The sequence below is a fragment of the Ambystoma mexicanum genome, chromosome 4p, assembly GCF_040938575.1.
Source record: "Ambystoma mexicanum isolate Mex_15411 chromosome 4p, UKY_AmexF1_1, whole genome shotgun sequence".
NCBI classification, from domain to species: Eukaryota; Metazoa; Chordata; class Amphibia; order Caudata; family Ambystomatidae; genus Ambystoma; species Ambystoma mexicanum.
Window position 1 is genome coordinate 256,452,201 of NC_090927.1, and position 23,303 is coordinate 256,475,503.

At 44.4% G+C, this 23,303-nt stretch overlaps 1 protein-coding gene across 5 annotated transcripts in view; it reads left to right on the plus strand.

Annotated features, from left to right (window-relative positions):
- Positions 1 to 22,993, plus strand: part of MMUT (methylmalonyl-CoA mutase) — a 641,762-nt gene extending 618,769 nt beyond the window's left edge. For all 5 annotated transcript variants that reach the window (XM_069605779.1, XM_069605780.1, XM_069605782.1 and 2 more), the window contains one exon: positions 22,054 to 22,993. In XM_069605779.1, coding sequence (XP_069461880.1) covers positions 22,054 to 22,182 — 129 coding nt within the window. In that variant the 3' untranslated portion in view covers positions 22,183 to 22,993. The remainder of the gene's footprint in view (positions 1 to 22,053) is intronic.
- Positions 22,994 to 23,303: the final 310 nt, after the last annotated feature.

Here is a 23,303-nt window from a genome sequence, read left to right on the forward strand (position 1 = left end):
GCAGGATGATCCTCGTCGCACCGGCGTGGCCGAGGCAGATCTGGTTCCCGGACCTTCTGGACTTGTCAGCGTCCCCACCAGTCAAGCTGCCGACGGACGCGGATCTTCTCTCCAGAGAAGGAGGCGCCATACGTCATCACGACCCAGAGTCGCTGAACTTGCATGCCTGGCTCCTGCAGCACTAAAGTTTGGAGGGTACGATATCCTGACCGACTGCAGAGAGGTTCTTGCAAAGGCCAGGGCGTCCTCAAATCTCAAGTGATACGGACATAAGTCGTAGAGTTTCTCTGTCTGTCAAGTGCTGCCGTACCTACTGTCGCTGGCCAAGGCTGTACTGGCTCACGCCTCCATCAAGATACATCTGGCTGTGATCTCCCGATACACCAGAACCACAGGACGGGCGTCCTTGTCATCCCATCTCCTGGTGAAGGAATTTATGAAGGGACTGTTCTGATAGTTCCCGCCGGTGAAGGCCCTTACCCCGGCGTGGGAGCTCAACTTGGTGCTGACCAGGCTCATGGGGGCGCCATTCGAGCCCCTGCATTCGGCACTGTTGATGTTCCTGTCGTGGAAGACTGTGTTTCTTGTGGCCATCACCTCCGCATGACAAGTGGGAGAGATCCAGGCCCTATCCTGCAAGCCTCCATACTTGACTTTTCACGACACGAGGGTGGTGCTGAGGACGCACCCCTCCTTTATGCCCAAGGTGGCGTCGGACTTCCACCTCAACGAGCCCTTGGTGTTACCTGTTTTCTTCCCGTCGCCTTCGTCGCCGGCCGAGAGGACTTTGCACTCGCTGGATGTGGCTAGAGCGCTGAAGTTTTACGTGGACCGCATGAAGAGTTTTCGGTAGACATCACAGCTATTTGTGAACTTTGGACCTGCGAACCAAGGGAAGGCTCTCTCGAAGGCTTCCATTTCCAGATGACTCTCAGGCTGCATCATGCACTGTCATTGGTTGGCAAACCGGCCGTTGCCTGGCCGTCCGAGAGCCCATTCGACCAGAGCTATTGCTGCTACCACGGCGTTCTTGTCTGGTGTGCCCCTGCTGGACATCTGCAGGGCTGCTACGTGGAGGTTGACGCACACCTTCAGGAGATTCTACTGCGTCGACGGGATTCCAGGGTCGGCCAAGCAGTGCTGCACAACCTGTTCGCCTAAGGTGAGCCTGGTGAGGAGGTAAGAATTGCTTAATGTTGAGTTTTTGATGTAATGCTTAATGTTGAGCCTTTGCCACCTCCTGTTGGTTGTGCATGTGTGTACTGCTATGTATTCTTATATTCATGAGCATGTGAATCCATGCCAGACCCATGCTGGAGAACAACAGTTACATGTAAGTAACTTGTTCCTACCCCTTTATAGTCCCTGGGCTGATTGGACACACCTTATCTAAGCCTATTCCCCTATAAACGTGATCCACTATATCATCACTAGTGACGGATGCATGATATGCCCCCCCTCCATTTGGGGTGGGTGGGAGAGGGCCACCCCCCTTTACATTACATAATTACCCTGTGGTTTACGGTGCCCCTCAGCTCCCCCCTCTAAAAGGCATCCTACCATTTTCAAATTTTCTTTTTGTTTGCCCATTTCCCTTGGGGCAGATGGGCACATTACTGTGCCCATCTGCCCCCAGGGTGCCAAAAACCTACTTCCCCATCCATTGGGGAGCCTGTCCCACGTTTTGTGGTGACCCTCTCCCCACACCCCAAATGGAGGGGGAGGGGAGGGGCATCTCATGCAGCCCTCCGGGACCCGAGGAGGGCTGCATGAGATGCCCCCCGCCCCCACCTTCAGGGAGGTATTGGCACACTGCCGGGACTCCCTGGTGGGGAAAAGGTGTAACGCAGCCCAGCCAGAACTCCAGGATGGTTGACGGTGATGTCCCTCGGCCTTGTATATCTGATTACCATGTGGGTGTTCCGTCCCCAAGCACATCGGCAGCTCCAGGGAGCCCCGGCAGGGTCCCCATCCCTCCCCCAAGGGAAGTTCTGTATTGCAGCCCAGTCCATGCTCTGCCCTGGGAAAGTACTCCTTAGAGCTTATAATAACAATAATAATAATAATAATAAATGGTTTTTCAAGGCAGTGCAGAACAGATGAAAATACGGAGCTGAGCAAATGGAAAGAGACAAGGAGTTCCAGAATTTCAGAGCAAATAGTGAGAGAGTGAAAGCGGGAAGAAGCACCGTTTGTAATGGATTCTTCATCTTTGATAGATCCATATCCTGCTTCTCAGAAATTCTTTCGACAGCAGAGGGCCCTGTGCGGCAGAGTCGATTTCCCTCTGCGGTTACCATTTCCATGTCCAGACATGACATTGATGAGAGTATAAATGGCATAAAAAGTGCCCATTTCTTCAGTTCTGTTTTTCTGCATGCACAGCACGCTCTTCGAACAGTTCGACTCGCATCAGTGATTCTAACGTCTTTACTTTTGAGTGATATTCACAATGTCTATGCTAGAAGACATGTGCAGACTGTGACTCGAAGATGCCGATTACTGATCCGCAGAGAATTTGTCTCTGGTAGCTCTGCAAAGATGAGAAGGTCATTGATTGTGGCTCCTGCCAGTCCATGACAAGTAAGTCCTTAAAAGAGAGAAGGTAGAAACTCTCCTTAAGTTGGTCAATTTCTAAGAGAAAATCTTCTAAAGGAAGGAGTTGTACCAGAGACAAGTTGCCAGAAAGGCCCAAGTAACGCTGTAAACATAAGCGTTCAAGATTCAGGATATACTCCCGTCATTCTTAGTCTTCATCACAAAAGAAATCGAAGAAACAACGCCATTGCTCTTCGTCTCTTCATCTTCCTACTCCTCGCCCGACAAGCGCCGGGTAAGTTTTTGTCACGACCCTCAGCCCTGATCCCCACTGGCAAGCCCATTGGCCAGGTGGAATCAGGGCTCGGATCACTAATAAGGCCTGGCACCCACTTCTCAGACCCTCTTGGGGCCAGTCCTGGCGTCTTTGGCGCCAGACTCATCATTAAGGAAAGACATCTGCTTGAGGAACTACTTTATTTAGGCTTTCAGCCAACATGGAGGCATCCACATAGCTTGATTCCTAGAACCAAGCTATGCGGTCTAGTGTTTTGGGTGTGGTGGCCTAGGAACTACTTTACCTGGACTACTTTACAGTGGTTATTTAAACCACACCCGAACAAGACAACACACTTTGCGTTACTTTGCTTCTAGCAACGTGATGCTCACCGTGTCCAGCTTTCTCACTAGCTTGGTGAATTCCGGACCTGCAGAAACACCAAGAACATTGTTAGCAGCAGAATATTACCTGCATTCATCATCCTTCACTGCTCGCAGCTCCTGGGAAGCTCTGTTGGTGGAGTTCACCACCCGGATCGAGGGACCAGAGAAAATGAGAAAGAAATCATTAAAAGAGGTAGTGGAGACATTGCAACCAAAAAAGGGCTTAAAGACTTACCTGGTTGGTTGCTTTTCGGCCGGCATAGCTCCGGAACTCCACCTGCGCTGGGAACTCACCGCGGCCTACGAAAAGAGAAAAGCACAGGTCAGTGAGGACAAGACATTGCTGCGCTACGCAAAGCACCTCCTTACCGCATCATAGCGCTATAGCGCGCCATCATCTCCCGGTGAGAACTAGCATATCCAGTTCTCCAAGCGGACACTCTACGCTTTTAGGTAGATAAAAAAAGAGACAATTAGAACAGAGAAAAGGCATGCAAGAATTATGACGCCATCAATCGCAATAAGACCTACCTGAAAGACACTACAAGGGCGGCAGTCGGTGAACTGGACCAGCGGCCGAATGGGAAAAGTTATTTAAATAAATGATCGATGTATTACTTGAAGGCAGTCCATCCTGGTCTGTCGAAAGAGCCAAAGAATGCTAGCGATCCCACTGCGTCTCCCAAGACCGGCAGGGAATCGAAAAAGACTTAAACTTGCACCCCCGAAAGGCTGGGTCAGAACACATTGGGGATTTTGCCTCGAGTAGCGTGTACAATGTCGACCATGGAGACAACATCAAAACCAAAGGCTCCTGTGCCCGCCTGGTCAAAGGAATCAGTCGAAGGATTCTTGGACGTTGACCTCAGATCCATCATCGACTTTCAAACCCCTATCGAAGAAAGATTTTTCGAAATCTTTTGGTTCCATTTTTGAGTAAGACAACGTTATACCCTTTGGGTATGAACGTTTTGGAACGCCCAATGTTCCAGAAGAATTGATCTCTGATCAATCTCGTTTAGAAGACCTGGCTGCTTCTCTAAAAGAAGTCGGTGGTCTTGATACCTCCCCTGAGGTAGAATTTGACACTCCAGATGTGAATACCCACCCAAATGCTGCCTATAGAACATTCATCAACAGGGTAATTGAATATTTCAGTTTGGGACATCCTGCAAAGGACATAACTCAGGATAACCTGACGGACATCCTGGATAAAGGTAACCCTAAAGAGATTGTGTTGCCTTAAAGAAATCCCATTCTAGAGAAGTGGCAGAAGCCTAATGCCACTTGCACTGTTAACAAGGAAGTTGGTCAAGAAATACAGACCTCCTTCTGTGAACACTTATTTTCCTTCAAGGTGCCCTACTCCAGCGAGTTTGGTGGTGCAAGCAGCTACTTCCACTTGAAAGGCAGTGGCTTATCTGACAATTTCCCCGCAATAAAAGTATGACGCCTTAGCAAAAAGGGTATTGTCTGCTTAAGTCATTAATGTATACTGGGGTTCTGGAAAAATACACTTGCACCTTTTAGAATACCATTGCACAGGTGAATGATAACATCTCTGAAGGTGAGATTAATCTCATCAATGATGGTAAAGAGGCCCCTTCAGTCCGGCCTAGATGCATCGGACAGCGTCGATCGGTGTATGAGCTCTAGCGCGGTGATAAGATTTGCATGGTTTTGCAAGTCAAATTTTTACCCAGATGTCCAATGAATGCTCCTGGTCATGCACTTTGATGGGTCTAACCTTTTTGGTCCAAAGGCTGATGTGAGCTTAGAAAAGATGCAAACTCCTAAGGCCGCTCCAAAGTCTTTAGGGGCAGCCATCTGTCAGCTGCAACAGCAGCAGGCTTGAAGAAGGGCGTTCCTTTCGCTATTGACCCACTTTTGACCAAAGGGGAAGAGGTCAAGCTACTTGGAGAGGACAGAGGAGGTTCAAACGTGCCCCCAGAGACCGTGGAGGAAAGACTGCCCAGGAAGCCATCTCCTCACTGCCCTCTGCCACAGACCCAAAACTTCTCTGAGCACTTTCCTTGCAGAACTCTGGGTGGAGGCAAATTGACCCTGCAATTGCAAGAATGGCATTGCTTGAATTCAGATGCATGGGCCCTTCAATTGCCCAAGGGTACTGTCTCCCTTTTCTATGAAGGCCTCCAGATTGTCCCCCGAGCAAGCAATTTCTTTGGGAACCAGATCCCCTCTTTCTTCAGGAGATTCTTCCCCTGTTGGAGAAAGATGCTGTGGAAAAGGGTACCTGTAGCAGAACAATATCAGGGTTTGTACTCCACCTATTTTCTGGTTCCCAAGAAAGACCGAGGCCTGTAACCCATCTTGGCCCTGAGGCGCTTGAACAAGTTCTGCAGGAAGGACAGATTCAAGATGGTCCCCCTTTCGCTGCTCCTCCAGACCCTTCAGCTCCAGGATTTGGATGTTGTTGCTCAATCTTCAGGATGCTTACTTTCATGTGCCTATACCTCCCAAGCACAGAAAGTACCCAAGGTTTGACATTGGCAGTTATCACTATCCATTTCGAGTACTGCCTTTCAGTCTCACCTCTGCCCAAGGGTTTTCATCAAGTTGATGGTATGGTGGTAGCAAATCAATGGCAGTGAGGGATTCACATCTTTCCCTACTTAGACGATTAGCTGATCAGAGCTTGTTCTCCCAAACAGGCTCTGGTACATCTCAACAGCACCTGCCATTCTCTCCACAAACTGGGCTTCTCCTGTAGTTTCAAGAAGTCCCAAGTGGCACCTTCTCAGAAGCTGCAATTCTTTGGAGCAGGCCTGGACTTTTCCTCAGGGAAGGCTTTGCCTCCTGATTTGAGGGCTCAACATACCTTGCAGATGGTAACGAGATCTCAAAACGCCCAATATCTTCTGACTCTGAGGTTGCTGGGCCTTATGCCATGCTGCATTTTCCTGGTGCCAGAAGCCTGCCTAGGGGTAAGGTCACTCCACTGAGCCCTCAGATCCTAATGGCCACAATTCTCCGGCAGGATGACGGACCTCCTTCAGGTCCTGTGCAAGTTTGCACACAATTTCCTGTGGTGCGCCTGCGGGGAGAATGTGATGCTAGGGTATACATTTTGGCAACCCTGGCCGGATGCAACAGTAGTCACAGATTTCTTACCTCACTGGATGGGGAGCCCACATGAGCAATCTCATGATCCGCAGACTTTGGTCCCTATCAGTATCAGGACTACACATGAGCGCCTGTTGGAGCTGAGGGTGATCAGACTGGTGCTGATGGCTTTTTTGCCCACCAGAACATCTTGATAATGACAGACAACAGAGTGGCCATCTATTGCCTCAACAAGATTGGAGGTGTAGTGTCACTACCACTGTGCCGAGAGGCAATGCAGCTCTGATTTTGGGCACTGCAAAATAGAATCTCTCAATCAGCTGTTCACCTAGCGGCCCAGGGGTCTGCAACCTGTGGCTCTCCAGATGTTTCGGACTACAACTCCCATGATCTCCTGACATTGACTACGCTGTACAGGCCGGATGGGAATGGTAGTCCAAACACATCTGGGAGCCAAAGGTTGCAGACCCCTGAGACAAGAGAACAACACGGCGGACACTCTTAGCCGACAGAACAGTCTCCCACGTGTGGGAGTTGGCTGAGGAAGTCCCTCTATAGACCCTTCAAGTGGATCTGTTTGTGTCCAGTATCAACAGGAAGCGCAACCGGTTCTGCTATGGAGGATGCGTTCGTAGTAGACTGGGAATTTCCACTACTATACCCGTTCCCACCAATCCCTCATTCCTCATGTCATCAGGAGGTTGAGGAAGTTTGGGAAGTCCATGATCCTGATGCTCCGGATTGGGCCAGGAGGACATGGCACTGGTTCCATGTGTTAAAATCGTGGCAGCAATGGCCGTGAACACAAAATTTCATGGCAAAAAGGCCTTGGTTTTGCCGCCGCAATCCATGTAAAGGATGCAGGGGACACCCCGCCACCCACAGACCCATTATACCATTTAAGAGGAGCGTGGGACACCCCCGCTCCCCTTAAATGGTGTAATGGTGTATACCTTTAACGGGTGAAACCACAGTATTTTTGCTGCACGTTTTTGGTCAGGCGACATTTTTGCCGTGATTTTATCACTGCATACCCGTGGCACCTGGACCTTCTAGACCTGTCCATCTGCCCTGCATGTAGTCTTCCCCAGAGAGTGGACCTACTCTCACAGGAGGGAGGCCGTTGTCCTCTTCATCCAGAAATCAGAACCCTGAACCTTCACGCCTGGTTTCTGAAAGGTTAAGATACAAAGATTGGGACCTCCTGGGCGATGTTATAGAGGTGCTGCTTTCGGCCAGATGGCCAGCAACAAAAACACTATACTGTTGCCATTGGAACATGATTTGCAGCTGGTGTAGAGCCAATGATATTGATCCTTTCACTTGCAATACACCTGCAGTGCTTTCTTTTTTGCTGCACCTAGGACGTCAGGGGCTGCAGGTGGCGACCATCAAGGAATACCTGGCAGCGTTCTCTATTTTTAAACATATGCCAGAACAAGGCTCTTGCTTTAAGATACCGATTGTCATTCAATTCCTCAAAAGGATGACATACTTTCCCACCAGTCCATTTCCAGGTTCTCTCCTGGGATTTGAACGTGGTACTAACTTTTTTTGATGGGAGCTCCGTTGGACCTTTCCATTCATGCCGTCTTAAGTTATTAACCCTGAAGACCATCTTTGTGGGGGCCATCACCTCTGCCCGCACAGTGTGTGAGCTACAAGATTTGTCATGTAAATCTCCCCTTACAATATTCTGCAGGGAGAAGGTACTTTTGAGGGTTTGTCCCGCCTCACTTCCCAAGGCGGTGTTGGAATTCCATCTGACACAGAAAATAACTACCAGTCTTTTATCCACATCCTTGCCCTTCTAAGGATGAAGAGAGGTTACACAGGGTAGACCTGAAAAGGGCACTTGGCTTCTACATTTCTAGGATGACTAATGTCAGGCAAGATAAGCAATTATTTATTAGTTATACCAACTAAAGGCTAGCCCAACTTTATCGTGTTGGATCATCCTTTGCGTTTCGGAGTACTACATTGCTGGGAAAGATGTCCCTGAAAACCTCAGAGCCCATTCCACCAGAGGAGTGGCAACCACTTTGGCTCTTCAAAGAGGTGCAACAGTGCAGGACATTTGTAATGCTGCAACTTGGTCCTTGCTGCACACTTTCTTGAAGCATTACTTCTTGGACTCTGTCGGCCCAGGATGCTCAATTTGGAAGAGCGTTTCTGCAGACAATCAATCGAAATATTATGCAAAATATACCACTTGTCCCACCACCATTTACAAAACTGCTATGGGAGTTTATTAAACATGTGGAACCTGTGGGAGGACACAATCCATTAGAAAAACAAATTGCTTACCCCCTGGTAATGCTCTTTCTACCGGATGTTCCTCCCACGGTTTCCTCATCGCCCTCCCAGCCTACCGTTCTGACTGTGGGTGAATTATTAATGCACTTCTCTCAACGCCCATTCAGGTTATTAATCTTCAAGTCGGCTGTGCAGAAAGAGGGTGCTCTGCGTGCCATTCATGCTCTCATCAATGATGCGGCCAGATGTGTAAATGGTAACAGTCGAGGGACATCGACTCATTCTGCACAGCACCCTCTACTGTCAGAAAGAATTCTGAGAAGCAGGATGTGGATAAAGCAAAGTTGAGGAATCCGTGGGAGGAACATCCAGTAGAAAGAACATTACCAGAGGAAAGTAATTGGTTTGTTGCTTAGGAACAGATTCTGGAAGGAGAGCAGGGAGGTGGAGCACAGCTGAGTTGAAATTGAGAACATAAGGCGTTTTGAAGAAATAAAGATAGAATGAAGGTGGGCAAGAGAAGAGGGTGGGAGGCCAAGAAGAAGAGAGGAGCAGAAGTCTAGTCGGGAGAAGATGAGAAGTTAAATGGCAAGAGGGGACAGGAATAGTGGAGCACCGAATTTTATATAGGTGATGGCAACAGTCACAGACCGTAGTGGAAATGTGAGTGGAGGAGGAGAGTGAAGAGTAAAAAATGCCAGATTACAGGCGGTATAAGAAAATTGAAGGAAATCAGGTGGGAAATATATACCTGTTGGATAGGCAGAGGGAGGTGTAGACTAGGAGCAAAAAGGGTCGTTGCAAATAAACAGCTGGGCACTAGATCGATGAGACTGTTATAGAAAAGCTAGGAGAGCGGAGTCCTTGCATTAGAGAAAACCCTGAAACCTTGTTGTTTGACTAATCCAATGACAGTGCTGATTTAGAACATCCCAAGGAGGCAATACCTTTTGTGTTGTAGATAAACTCCCATGGCCCTATAGGTAGCTGTCCCAATCTCTCCTTCCCATCTGCTGACTGAAGCAAGAAGAGTTTGGCTAGTATGTCACTGAGAATTTGTTGTAGCATGGAAAACTTGAGGGAGACAGGTTGCTACATGATAGATCAAACCCCATCACTATAGCCTGTCTCCATCCGAATACTGTTTCTATAGACCAGTTCTGTTATCTGTAAAAAAATGTTTTAAAAAAGAACAAAAATAAAAGAAAAAAGCCGTCATCAGAGTTTATCCCCATCCCAACATGTGTAATCCAATAAAGCGCGTATACCTACTTATTTAGTGATGTGGCCCTTGTTGATCCACCACTTTGTGTTTTTTCTTAGTTTTTTTTTCTCATGCTTTTGGTACAAAACATTTTCTCATACACGCAAAAATCCATCCGGAATATCATGTAAATTCTGGGTGTTTTCATAATTGTGATCCTATGCCTATTTAGAGCCTGGCATCAAGGTTTTACATTGTGGCATAATTTAATAGGTGAGAGGTTAAGGGTTGAGTCGTCCTGACAAGGGTTTTGGACCCATTTGGCAATTGAGCCTCCTGTTCCCAAGGCGAGCAGGCTACTCTTGAACTATCCTCACGGTTATGATGAAATTCTAAAAACTCAGACAAGACTTGCATTTTTTCTGGATACTGTGATGAACGTGATGTCATCACTCCTTTTCCTGAGGTAATCTCTCCCTATGTGGCCAGGGAACAGCAACCACTACCTGATCTTGGGGGCAGCTATATGAGGGATGACAACCTGGGGGTAGGGGACCCTTTGGGAGATAATTTGACATCCAGGAAAGTCACATGCCCTCCATTCCCTAGTAGAGATATTGCCTCCATTCCGTATGCCTTGATGGCATTTTGTAGCACTCTCCCTTTTACTGAATCTATTTCAGATGTTCCCCCAACATCCCACAATGGATAGAATATTAACAACTGGGATGAGGAAGAGACAGGGAGCATTAATGATCACTCCCAAAAGGGTCCAATGTCAGTATCCTCAATGTTCTACAAGAAATCTTCTAGTAAAAACTGTGACGAGAAAGAGCAATGAAGATGACCAAGACCAGCAAGCGCATGCAGCAGTCTAGTCTCTGGAAGCTGGGTCATCATCCCGGGAAGTTTAAAAACGTGAGCAGCACCGCGACCGCTACTGAGGCCGAGTATCTTGCTGAAGAAAGGTAGAAGGCAACCTGACCAACGAAGACAGAAACCGGTGTACGATGGCTCGCTGACCTAGAACGGAAAGCAGCAGGAGCCACACACTGGAGAAAACGAGACAGCAAACATGCAGCAGCTTGTGGTGTGCTCACCATGCCAGCAAACTGAAGAACTTCAGAGCGAGCGAACGTGAAGAGCAACTGGTAAGCCAAAGGAAAGCACATGGGTTACCGGGTTGCTTAGAAGCATATGCCGCTCCAAGCAAATAAAACAAATTGAAGGGAACGGGAGTGAGAGAACGTGGGAAGTAATCGGTAAACCCTGAGAAAGCAAATTGGTTACCGGATTGCATGAAACTGCGTGTCACCCCATAAGAACTGAGTGAGGTATGAAAGAGGTCTTGTGGCATCTGTGTCCTGTGCCCTGAACGGGTTATTACATTCATGTGCTAAACAAACGAGTAAAGTGGCTGGGAAAAGGGGTAAGGAACCCTTGGGTAACGGAAGACGCGAACATTAAAAAAAATACAGTGAAGAATATTATCTCATGGGTGAGAGGTGAAGGTTAATATTTATGAAATTAAGTCCTGGCAGGAGAGTACCCCAGGTGAAGAGAAGTGTTTTAATGAACTTTATGAAAGTCCTGGCAAGAGACTATACCAGGCGAACTCAATTGTGTGTAATAAATGTAATGAAGAGAATCTCGAGGAAGGTCAATGCCCCCGAGATTGTAAACCCGTACCAAAACGACAAGAAGGGTTCCTATGAAGACCCACATGCCCTTGGGATTTTGAATTATATTAAAGGTGAAGAAAGGCCTGGGGAAAGAAAACCATGTCCTGAGAATTGTGAACACGCCAAGAGTAGGGAGTGATCCTCTTGGGCTCTAAGGAACTTGAATAGTCTTTGTTTTAACTTTTCATTTTAGTAAAATTAACCTTGGGAAAGGAGTCTTTCTCTGGAACGGTGGATTAACATATTTCTGCATGAACATTTGTGCACTTGGAAAATCAAAGACATTATACCTTAGATTTAGTTTGAGTGTGAGGGCCAGAATAGGACATATATTTACTTGTAAACAAAGAAGGTTTTGCTTCCACTCTGCGCACTGTCATCAAACAGAAAAAATGCAATTTGTGCATACATTTAATTAGTTGCAAGACAGCCTGACTCGTGTTTTGAGCCGTAAGGCTCTTCCTCTGTGGCTGAATACATCATATACAGAAATATTTGGTATTAAGGTACAGATATTGTCCAATACGAAACCATCCAAAAGACACAAGGGACACAATAGGGTCGATTGATCATTAACGGACAATGTGATATTATATGCACATTAGCCCAAATAAATTCATAACATTGATCATAGCATAAAATAAAAGTCATAAGCAAACAAATATTGGTCATCAATACCGTACCAGTTGTCATGGTTGGGTCAAATACATGACAGCAAACAACAAGAAAGAAAATAACACAAATAACCAAATTAGCATGAGAATCAAGTTGTGCGGTTTCAGCATATGCAACCAAGCTGGTTGCGCGCAAGCCAAAAAGATGAGAAAAGGAATTATTAACCTTGCACTTCACTACGAAAATAATGTACCTTTTGAAGCTTTTTCAGCTATAACATTGCTGGAAGGGAAAAGCAAGGTATAAGAATCAATTAAGCATATTGCCAATGCGTGGTCAAAAATTAAAATTTCAAGTGGCTAAACAAGGATGAGGCCACTTACCATGGAGTTAAATTTAATATGTCAAATTTTTGATGTTTTTGCCTGGGCTCCACTGAAAATCAAGTCCAAATTTGAGACTTATTTAAGGACACTAGCCGTGTAACTTGATAGTTTGCTAAACAATGTATCAAAACACAATTAGTTAGGCACGTATCTATATATGTTGAGAAGATAGAAATTATTGACCCGCGATTGGGCAGAAGAACTCTTTAAATTGAGATCTGCATGCCGCGTATCACGTACATGAGGAAAAATGGGGAGAAAAGTGAAAGTACGGTCATTAGCCTAATTGCAATTAGAGAAGTAGTTTGAGGTCACATGCGCAGGCTGAGCCCCTGTAAGCAACTGAGGGACGTGCGCGAAAGACCCTTCTTACTTTGCGTTTGCGCGCAAATGTTGCTTTGGGAGCCGGGCGCGGCAGTCAGTGAAGCTAGTTTTGTAGCTATTGCATAAATTAGCGCATGCATCCAGGTCCAAGAAATTGGCGCCGGTGGGCGGCCATCTTAGGTGAGTAAGAGCATAAATGAAATGTGCCTAAAATAGATGGCAAGTGAGCAAAAGTAATTACTAACAGTGCAGAGGTATCTGATACGGCCCATTGGTCTATGGGGTAAGCACGCCCACGAGACTTTTAAAATTATGTAGAGTCGTGATGGCTAAATTTTATCCATGTAAAGCATGAATCAAAGTTAGCTAATAGGCGAAGATTAAGTTGAACCTAGGGCAATAGAAAATTGTAAGACACTATGTAATAAGACCGATGGTCTATGGGGTAAGCGCGCCCACAAAACTTTCAAAATTATGAGAGGAACCGTGATGGCTACGATTTAACCATGTGGAACATGAAACAAGATTAGCTAATGGGCCAAAGTTTGGTTGAACATGGGACAATAAGAAGATAAGAAATTATATAATTGGCAGAAGCTCCCACTGGATTTGATCATCATAATCAATTGAAAGAACCCATGAGGCTAACCGTACTTGCTCAAGACGTCCCAAAGTGTTTGGTCTCATAGTTGCATGAAAATTGGCTTGCGCACAGCCAAAAAGGGCGCAGGATGCATCCCCGCTTATTCATAATTAAAGCAACAACAAAAGTAGCAAGGTTATTGTGCAACGCTTCACAAGAAGACAGACAGTGCATGGTCTGTGTTTAAACCGTGTACAACAGTACGGAACTGACAGATAAGACGAGCTTCCAATTGTCTAAGTTTGAGAGTAAGATTGCTGCCACGTTTTGGTAAGGAAACTTTGGTCCTACCCATAAATTTAATGAACGCTTTGTCGTCCATTGGCTCTTTTGCCAATGAGTGGCCAGTGGGTATTTGGCCTCCTGGTTGGAAATGGTCGACAGATGTTCCCACATTCTGATTTTGAGAGGCCTGATAGTACTACCTATATAGTGTTTCACCACACTCTGTGGAGTGCCCTCTGCACTCCACTGAAACTGCACTCACCTCTACCATTATTAAATCTCTCTCTCTGCACGTTACTCAAAACACTCCTCCATTCTTATTCTCCTTGATCTTTCCGCTGCTTTTGATACTGTCGACTTCTCAATTCCCTCTACTCATTTGGCTTCAAGGACTCTGTTCTTAACTGGCTCTCCTCTTATCTCTCTAACCGCTCTTTTTCTGTCTCCTGGGGTGGCTCCTCCTATCCCACATATCCTCTTAACCATGGAGTTCCCCAAGGTTCTGTCCTTGGCCCCTTTCTTTTCTCTCTCTACACCTCCTTCTTAGCTCCTATCATCTCCTCCTTTGGTACCTTGCACCATTTCTATGCTGATGATACCCAGCTTTTCCTCTCCTTCTCCTCTCTCTCTCCCGACATTCATGATAAACTATCTTCCTGCCTTTCCGCTATCAAATCCTGGATGTCCTCTCACTTCCTTACTCTTAACGCTGAAAAAACTGAACTCCTCTTCTTCCCTGCCAACAATCTTCCTCTACACTCCTCTCCGGCCTTCATTCTCTTTCCCCCCACCCAGCTCTCCTTCTCCCCACATGCCCGTAATTTTGGTCTCCACATTGACTTTCTCCTTTCTCTATCTCACCACATTTCTCTTACTGCCAAGTCTTGTCGCTTTCACCTCTACAACATACGTAAAATTCGACCCCTCCTTACCTTTCACGCTACTAAACTTTTAATTACCTCCCTCATCTTCTCCAGACTCTTCTACTGTTCCTCCCTTCTCTTTGGTCTCCCCTCCTCTCATCTCGCCCCACTCAAATCCATCTACACTCAGCCATCCGCCTTCTCTCACCTCTTGATTCTACCTCCTCTTCTCTCACCTCTTTAGGTTGGCTCTCTTTTCACTCCCAGCTCAAATTCAAGTTCCTCTCTTGTTTTCAAATCCCTCCATGGTCTTGCCCCCCCTACCTCTCCTCCCTTCTCACTTACTATACCTCTTCTCGCTCTCTCCGCTCTGCTAATCTCTTCCTACTCTCTCCTCCTCCCCCTCCCTGCGCCCCCTCCCGCTTCCGATCTTTCCAACTCCTTGCTCCCTTCCACTGGAACCTCCTCCCCCTTCACATCCGCTCTTCCCCTTCCTTCCCTTCCTTTCGCTCTTCTCTCAAATCTTATCTTTTCCACTCGCCTCCCTAACCCCCTTCGTTCCCTCTTGCTCTTCTCTCTCCTCTTCATTCCTCACCTCCTACCACTACTCTCCCTATACCTCCCTACCTCCTTCCCCCTCACTCCCTGCTCTTCTAGTCCTACTTTTCTCTCTCCTCTTCCTCTCACAATCATACATTCCCTCTTACTCCTGCTCTTACCTCCACTAACATCTCCCTTTCCCTCACTCATCTCTGTCCCTCCCTACTCCCTCCTCACCTCTGCAATATTGTAAATTGTTCTTTACACTGTTTTAATGTTATGATTCAATTACCATATTATGCTTGTATTATGCGTGTTCTCATGTAAAGCACTTTGGATTAAAGGGCTGTATAAATTCAATAAAATACAAATACATATACAAATAATACAACACACACAAAATGTAGTGTTACAATTAATAAAGGAGTTAACATTGTATTTGCCTAAAATCAACTATTTTAGTTTCAAGCACATTTGTAGATACCATTATTCTGAGCTTGATAAAGCCATGTTGGCTTAAGTAGACGGTTGGACATGAATGATGGCCACAATATGTTCTTGAGGGAACTCGCTTTATTATAAATTAAGTTTGGAGAGGCATCTAGCCATGAGGCAATATCTCTAGCCAGGTGGAGTAGGCTCCGGTGTCGTTTGACAATTGTGTAGATTTTTTAGCTATCTGCATTGAAGCGCGTGATGAATTTCAATTTGTTACTATGTGTTGTGTTGGTACTGTTTTAGGAGTTAGCAAGTCTACCCTCTTGATATTTTGTACGGACTGTTCTGCCTTCGTTAGGGACCAATGATCATAGCCTCTTGCTAGAAATCTTTGTTGTATCTATTCACATTCCTGTTTGAAATCCACCGTGTTTGAGCAATTCCTCCTTGCCCTTATGAATTCACCCTTCAGGGTATTTGAAATTACTGCTTTTTTGCGACAGCTATTAGCATGTAGAACTGCATTAACCAAGGTGAATTTGCGGAATGTCTTAGTCTCAAAACCTTTTTCAGTGATACTAATTGTAAGGTCCAGGAAGTTAATGCATGTGTTGCTAAAACTATGTGTAAATTGGATACCCCAATCGTTGGTGTTGACAAACAGTTGATTACATTTGTGGGTATGGCCAAAGTTTCCTTACCACAACGTGGCAGCAATCTTACTCACAAACTTAGACAGTTGGACGCTCGTCTTATCTGTCAGTTCCGTACTGTTGTACATGGTGTAAACACAAACCATGAACTATCTGTCTTCTTGCGAAGCGTTGCACAATAACCTTGCTACTTTTGTTGTTGCTTTTACTTATGAATAAGTTGGGATGCATCCTGCGCCCTTTTTGGCTGTGCGCAAGCCAATTTTCATGCAACTATGAGACTAATAACTTTGGGACGTATTGAGCAAATACAGTTAGCCTCATGGGTTCTTTCAATTGATTATAATGATCAAATCCAGTGGTAGCTTCTCCCAATTATATATTTTCTTATCATCTTACTGTCCTAGGTTCAACCAAACTTTGGCCCATTAGCTAATCTCGTTTCATGTTACTCATGGTTAAATTGTAGCCATCACGGTTCCTCATAATTTTTCTTGTTTAGTGAGCGCGCTTACCTCATAGATCGGTCTTATTACATAGTGTCTTACAATTTTCTATTGACCTAGATTCAACTTAATTTTCGCCTATTAGCTAACTTTGATTCATGCTTTACATGGATAAAATTTAGCCATCACGACTCTACATCATTTTGAAAGTCTCGTGGGTGCGCTTACCCCATAGACCAATGGGCCGTATCCGATACCTCTGCACTGTTAGTAATTACTTTTGCTCACTTGCCATCTATTCTAGGCAGCTTTCATTTATGCTCTTACTCACCTAAGATGGCCACCCGCCGGCACCAATTTCTTGGACCTGGACGCATGCGATAATTTATACAATAGCTACAAAACTAGCTTCACTGACATGCCGCGGCTGGCTCCCAAACCAACATTTGCGTGCAAACGCAAAGTAAGAAGGGTCTTTCGCGCACGTTCCCTCAGTTGCTTACAGGGGATCAGCCTGCGCATGTGACCTCAACCTACTTCTCTAATTGCAATTAGGCTAATGACCGTACTATCACTTTTCTCCTCCTTTTCCCCTCACTGTCTCTCATGTGCGCGATACATGGCATGCAGATCTCAATTTAAAGAGTTCTTCTGCCCAACTAATTCTGTTTTGAATAAACATTGTTTAGCAAACTACCAAATTACACGGCTAATGTACTTAAATAAGGCTCCAATTTGGTCTTGATTTTCGGAGGATCCCAGGCAAAATCATCAAAAATTTGACATATTAAATTTAACTCCATGGTAAGTGGCCTCATCCTTGTTTAGAGATAGGAAAGGGAAGCCTGATTATTGTCTATGGCCCTCCAGGCAATCTTGTAATATGATAAGGGAAATTGGGCCAACTAGACTAGAGATGACAGCTGACTATTATTCATATCATAATAGTTTTCTGTTTATTGTACAAATGCATATGTCATATAAAAATATATACAATGTTTATATTCATTAGTCGGCTCCACAGACCAACCGCAATACATCCTTTCGAAAACGGTTCATTCACAACTCATTCATACAATCATCATGTTTACAAAGAAATAGAAAAAAGTGATGTTCTGTTTAGATCGCAATAATAGGGCAGACAGTTGTAAATTAAACACTCAATTGTTTTACAATGTGCCCCTCTGTTGGTATTCAGGGGGGTTTAGAAAACCATTGTCAACATGTTTCGGTTGAGTTCTCTTAACGAGGATGAGACAGTCCCCTCATGTCGTGACTTAATATTCAACCTTCTTCAGGACAGGAGAGCAAACGCCAATTCCGCGTTGCCTCTTGGTAAAAAACCAAAGGTTGGGGGTGTATGTGGCAAGAGAGCCTTTGATCTAAAAAAGAAAGAAAGTGAATAAAGTTGTCATCTCTGTGTTTACTCAAAAATCTATTTACTTGATATCCAACTACAGCTCTCTTGGTTTACTGTATGTCACCTGCTTACTTCCTCTGAATCTTTCAGGGGCTGGCGAACTGGTGGGGTGGAATAAATCCCGTCGTGAATGCTCCCAGCAGTGGCGCTTCACGTGATGGAGGCCCTATAATGAGGAAGGACATATATATTTATAAAAAACTAAACAATGGGGGCCGAATAGGGTAATTCACAAATAATGGGTTGGTACTCACTGTTATTTTAAAGGAAGAAAATAATGTTTTTGTCTTTCTTAATTTCCTCTTGTGGCCCAGTTAAATAACAGGGCAAGTTAATTCATGCGGGCAGCCACGAATTTAAAAACGCCTGCAGAGGAGAAAACAAAGCATGTATAACATGTATTAACTGCTGTGACTCCCTACCCCTATTTAGCAGTAAAAGGTACATTAATATTTAGAGTGCAAAGATCGCTTACTTGTGTCAACCGTGTGATTCATCACGATTCTAACTCGCTGGAAAAGAAATGCCAGTGGAGGAGTTTCGCACAATTTACGGCTGTGGACTGAAATAGCCTGGTCTGGGCCGAGGGGCTGCCTGTATAAACACAAACACAGAACGGCGTGTTAAGTGTCTGATCTTGTAGACATTGTGCTGTCAAGACATGGTGCACCTCAATGCCGCTTTTTGTCAATAAAGATGTTTCATTACCTTATTTTGGCCGCAGATAAAAGCCTGGGGCCCTGCTGCATGGAAAGGCGAACAGTGACTGCTTACGTTCCTTTCGTCTCCTAGAGTTGTGTGGAAACTGAGCCGACATGCGCTTAGACTTCTGGGAGCAGCCGCTCAGAATTGTGGGATTGGTAGTCCACAATGACCCTGCGGGTGATTTCAGCTTTTACATATTTACATGTAAAGGGAATTGATAATTGGATTGGATGGAAATCCTTCCGGTGCTTTTAAATTGCAACTGCAAATGAGCTAGCTCGGAATATCTCAGGATTAAAGGCACACACAGTAACGTGCATGACTGGGTTTATTTACCTTGTCATGGAATTCTGGGCTTAGTAGTCCGAGAGCACCTGATACATGCATGCGAGTCGGCCCACGATAGTGGGTGGCGCACTCCCATAATTGCTTCCTGGTAGGTGGGTGGAGAGTAAGCCCAGCCACCCCAGGTAAGCGAAAATCTATGGGTGCAGATGCATGTCACAGGTCGGAATGCCACAGACACATCCCTCGCAATTGAGGGAGACTTACATGTGCAATGTATTGTGGGCAAGGTGGTACTAGGCCACATAGACTTAGTTACTGTTTAGTACGTTCCATTCTACCGAAATATTTAACCCATGTTGTACTGTATCTAAGGAATAAATCCATTTCTGTTCGAGACGGTGTAGAGCCATTGCCATATCACCGCCTCTTGTATTTGGGTTTAAAGTTTGTAAAACAAACCACTTTATTTCTGTATCTTTGTGATTGTACCTCTTGAAGTGGTAGACCAAGGGTTTGTCAGGGGTGTGATTTCTGATACATGACCGATGTTCTCGGATGCGGACCTTAACTGCTCTGACGGTTTTCCCTATATATAGTGGGTCGCATGGACACGATATCACATAGATTGCATTCTTAGTGCAGCAGTTGGTGTGATTTTTCATCACCCATGTCTTGTCCCCGTATTGGAAGCTGTGTTTGGTCTCGGTAAGGGGACAGACACTGCAATTGCCACATTTATAATGGCCAATGATGGGGGGAAGTCCCCATTGGTTCATAATGGTGGCATCTCTAGGTTTCTCGCGGTAAGTATGGACCGATTTTTGTCGTAAGTTACAGTTACGTTTGAATGCAAACATTGGTTTTTGTGATAATGTGGCGGGATTTTTTACCAAATCCCAGTGTTAATTATTTTTCTGATTGCGTTGCGGATAGGGTTGAATGTAGTAACGCAAACCAATCTCTCATTCGATTTTTTATCCTTCCCTTGTAGAGAAACTTCCCTGTTTGTATTAGCAGCTCTTTTCAAGTTGTTTTTCACCAAACGTTTCGGGTAGCCCCGTGTGTCCAGCCTTTCTTTGAGTTGTGTGGCATGTATGTTATAGTCCTCCTTGTCGGTACAGTTCCGTCGGATCCTCAGAAATTGGCCATAAGGTAAATTAAATTTAAGACTCTCTGGATGGAAACTTGAGTAGTGCAATAGGGTATTCTTGTCCGTGGTTTTTCTGTAGAGTGAGGTGGTTAGGTTATTCCCTTGTTTTCTGATCATCAGAATTGGCGTTTGCTCTCCTGTCCTGAAGAAGGTTGAATATTAAGTCACGACACGAGGGGACTGTCTCATCCTCGTTAAGAGAACTCAACCGAAACATGTTGACAATGGTTTTCTAAACCCCCTGAATACCAACAGAGGGGCACATTGTAAAACCATTGAGTGTTTAATTTACAACTGTCTGACCTATTATTGTGATCTAAACAGAACATCACTTTTTTCTATTTCTTTGTAAACATGATGATTGTATGAATGAGTTGTGAATGAACCGTTTTCGAAAGGATGTATTGCGGTTGGTCTGTGGAGCCGACTAATGAATATAAACATTGTATATATTTTTGTATGACATATGCATTTGTACAATAAACAGAAAACTATTATATGAATAATAGTCAGCTGTCACCTCATCCTTTTTTAGCCACTGACATTTTAATTTTTGACCACGCATTGACAATATGCTTAATTGATTCTTATACCTTGCCTTTCCCTTATAGCTGAAAAAGCTTCAAAAGGTACATTATTTTCGTAGCAAAGTGCAAGGTTAATAATTCCTTTTCTCATCTTTTTGGCTTGCGCGAAACCAGCTTGGTTGCATATGCTGAAACCGCACAACTTGGTTCTCATGCTAATTTGGTTATTTTTGTTCTTTTCTTTCTTGTTGTTTGCTGTCATGTATTTGACCCAACCATGACAACTGGTGGTATGGTATTGATGAACAATATTTGTTTACTTAGGACTTTTATTATATGCTATGATCACATGTTAGGAATTTATTTGGGCTAATGTGCATATAATATTGTGTTGTCTGTTTAATGACCAGTCAACCCTACTGTGTCCCTTGTGTGTTTTGTATGGTTTCGTATTGGACAATACATGTGCCTTAATACCAAATATTTCTGTATATGATGTATTCAGCCTCAGAGGAAGAGCCTTACGGCTCGAAACACGTGTCAGGCTATCTTGCAACTAATCAAATTTATGCACAAATTGCATTTTTTCTGTTTGATGACAGTGAGCAGTGTGGAAGCAAAACCTTCTTTGTTTACATTATTACATACCGTGGGGTCTTTGGCAGGCGACCCACACCCTGTTTTCACCTGCAGCCCAGTCATCCGTAACTTTACTAGGATATAGCGCTGGCTCTCACCCGTCTTTCTGCCACATGCATTTATTTACTTAGACATCTTGACAAAGGAGAAACCCTTTTCGTTTTTGGTTGAGGTAGGGAAATACCACCTGGATTATAGATAGTGAGGCATTTTTCAACCCCTTTTTCATTTTATAAGTGTATAACCCAAAACATGAGTCTCAATCGCTGTCTCCTCACAATACATTAAAGGTTTTTAACTTTTGGAAGGAAGAAACTGAACAAATGTGAATAAATTTGGAGAAGCACATTAAGTTGAATACCTGTTTAGTTCTACCACGATATACACACAGTAATCAAAAGAAGTTTACAGACAACCAACTGCTGTCAGTTGTGTGGTACATGACCAATTCACCTCTGCGTACCTATATATACACAAATGCTATGTAATGGTGTCCATCTCCCTCGCTCCCTAGAGCTCCTTTTTCTTGCATTGCACTTTAACACCTCCTTTTGTTTAGTGCTCTTCTCTCTTCTGTGAGGTTAGTTACAGTACAGACTTTAATTATATTAATTACACAAATTAAACTGTTTTTAAATGTGACAAAAGGAAATAGAGTGCAATTAGAATATTTAGTTCTATTTGCTTTGCATATCTAAATAGGTATATTCTTTTTTTTTTATCTGCTCAATTACTGATATATTTCCATATGTTTTTCTTAATAGGACTATGATTTTCTGTATAACGCTGGTGTTTCAAGTATCTTTGGTCCGGGTACGCGCATTCCAAAAGCCGCTGTCCAAGTGATTGAGGATGTTGAGAAATGGTTGGAGAAAAGACAACATTCAATCTAGGATGCGATACCTTCACTACTTTTGACATTTCATTGAATTCCTGTATTTCTTTGAGCACATCCACTGGCATGCTTTTCACATTGGTATAAAAAAGAACCTTCTTTTTGGTCCGTTTTGATGTGCTGCATACTTTCTGAGAATCGTCCGATGCAACTGCTACATTACCAATGGATTTCTACATATATGTGAATGTAAAGGAGCAATGTTAAGAACAAAACATTAATTGTGGTGAAATTTCAGATTCCTTTTTTACAGTACATGTGCATTCAAGGGAAATACGATGATGGCTATTTCCTGTCATCTCTCACCCTTGACATTTTTATAAACTTGACTTTTTCCCTGTTAAAACGCCTAGCCTTCCCTCGCCCCTGTCGCCAACACCTTCGGATCGGGCTGCAAACTACTTTAGTTGCTGGAACATCATTGCGAGACATCGGCGGGACCGAGGAGGGTGACAAGGGAAGTATGAGTGAAGGTGGGTGGAGTCGGAGAGTAGGGAGAGGAGATTAGAATGCAGAGCTAGTGACGGGGAAAGGAACATCAGGTGTGAGAGGAAGGAGACTAAATTGGGCACTGGAAGGCACATTCCCAGATCCTCTGGTAGATGCTAACAAATTGATAGTGTAGGGCTAGTCTAGATGGATATGGCAAGTGCCTTTATGTTCTCCCAATCAGTTAGTCTAGAAATTAGACATTCAGGGTAATATTTGCCAATCTGACTTGTAATTATGGTGCCTGTGTAGGATCAAAAACGCTATTTTAGATGAGTGAGAGGGATGCTGAATCAGCTATTAAAAACTTTTGAACCATTGTTTGGAGTGGAGTATTTTTTGAGCCATCACTGCCAATCTACCAACTTAGGTAATATGTACCATACAGTTGAAACAGTCTGTAAAGAAATAGGAATCTTTATCCATATTTAAATGCAATGGGTATATTTGTTTAAGCCTGTACTAGCTGTAAAAGGTTACTCCCACTGTAGAGATTTATGGTGGTTCATGGAACATTGAGTTGGATCTGTGAGTAACTGAGAACAACCCGAGGATCTGAGGTCATTTTGAGAGGTAAAGCATACTCAGCAATTCCCCTGTGAGGATTATGTTTTATTAAATCAAAACTGT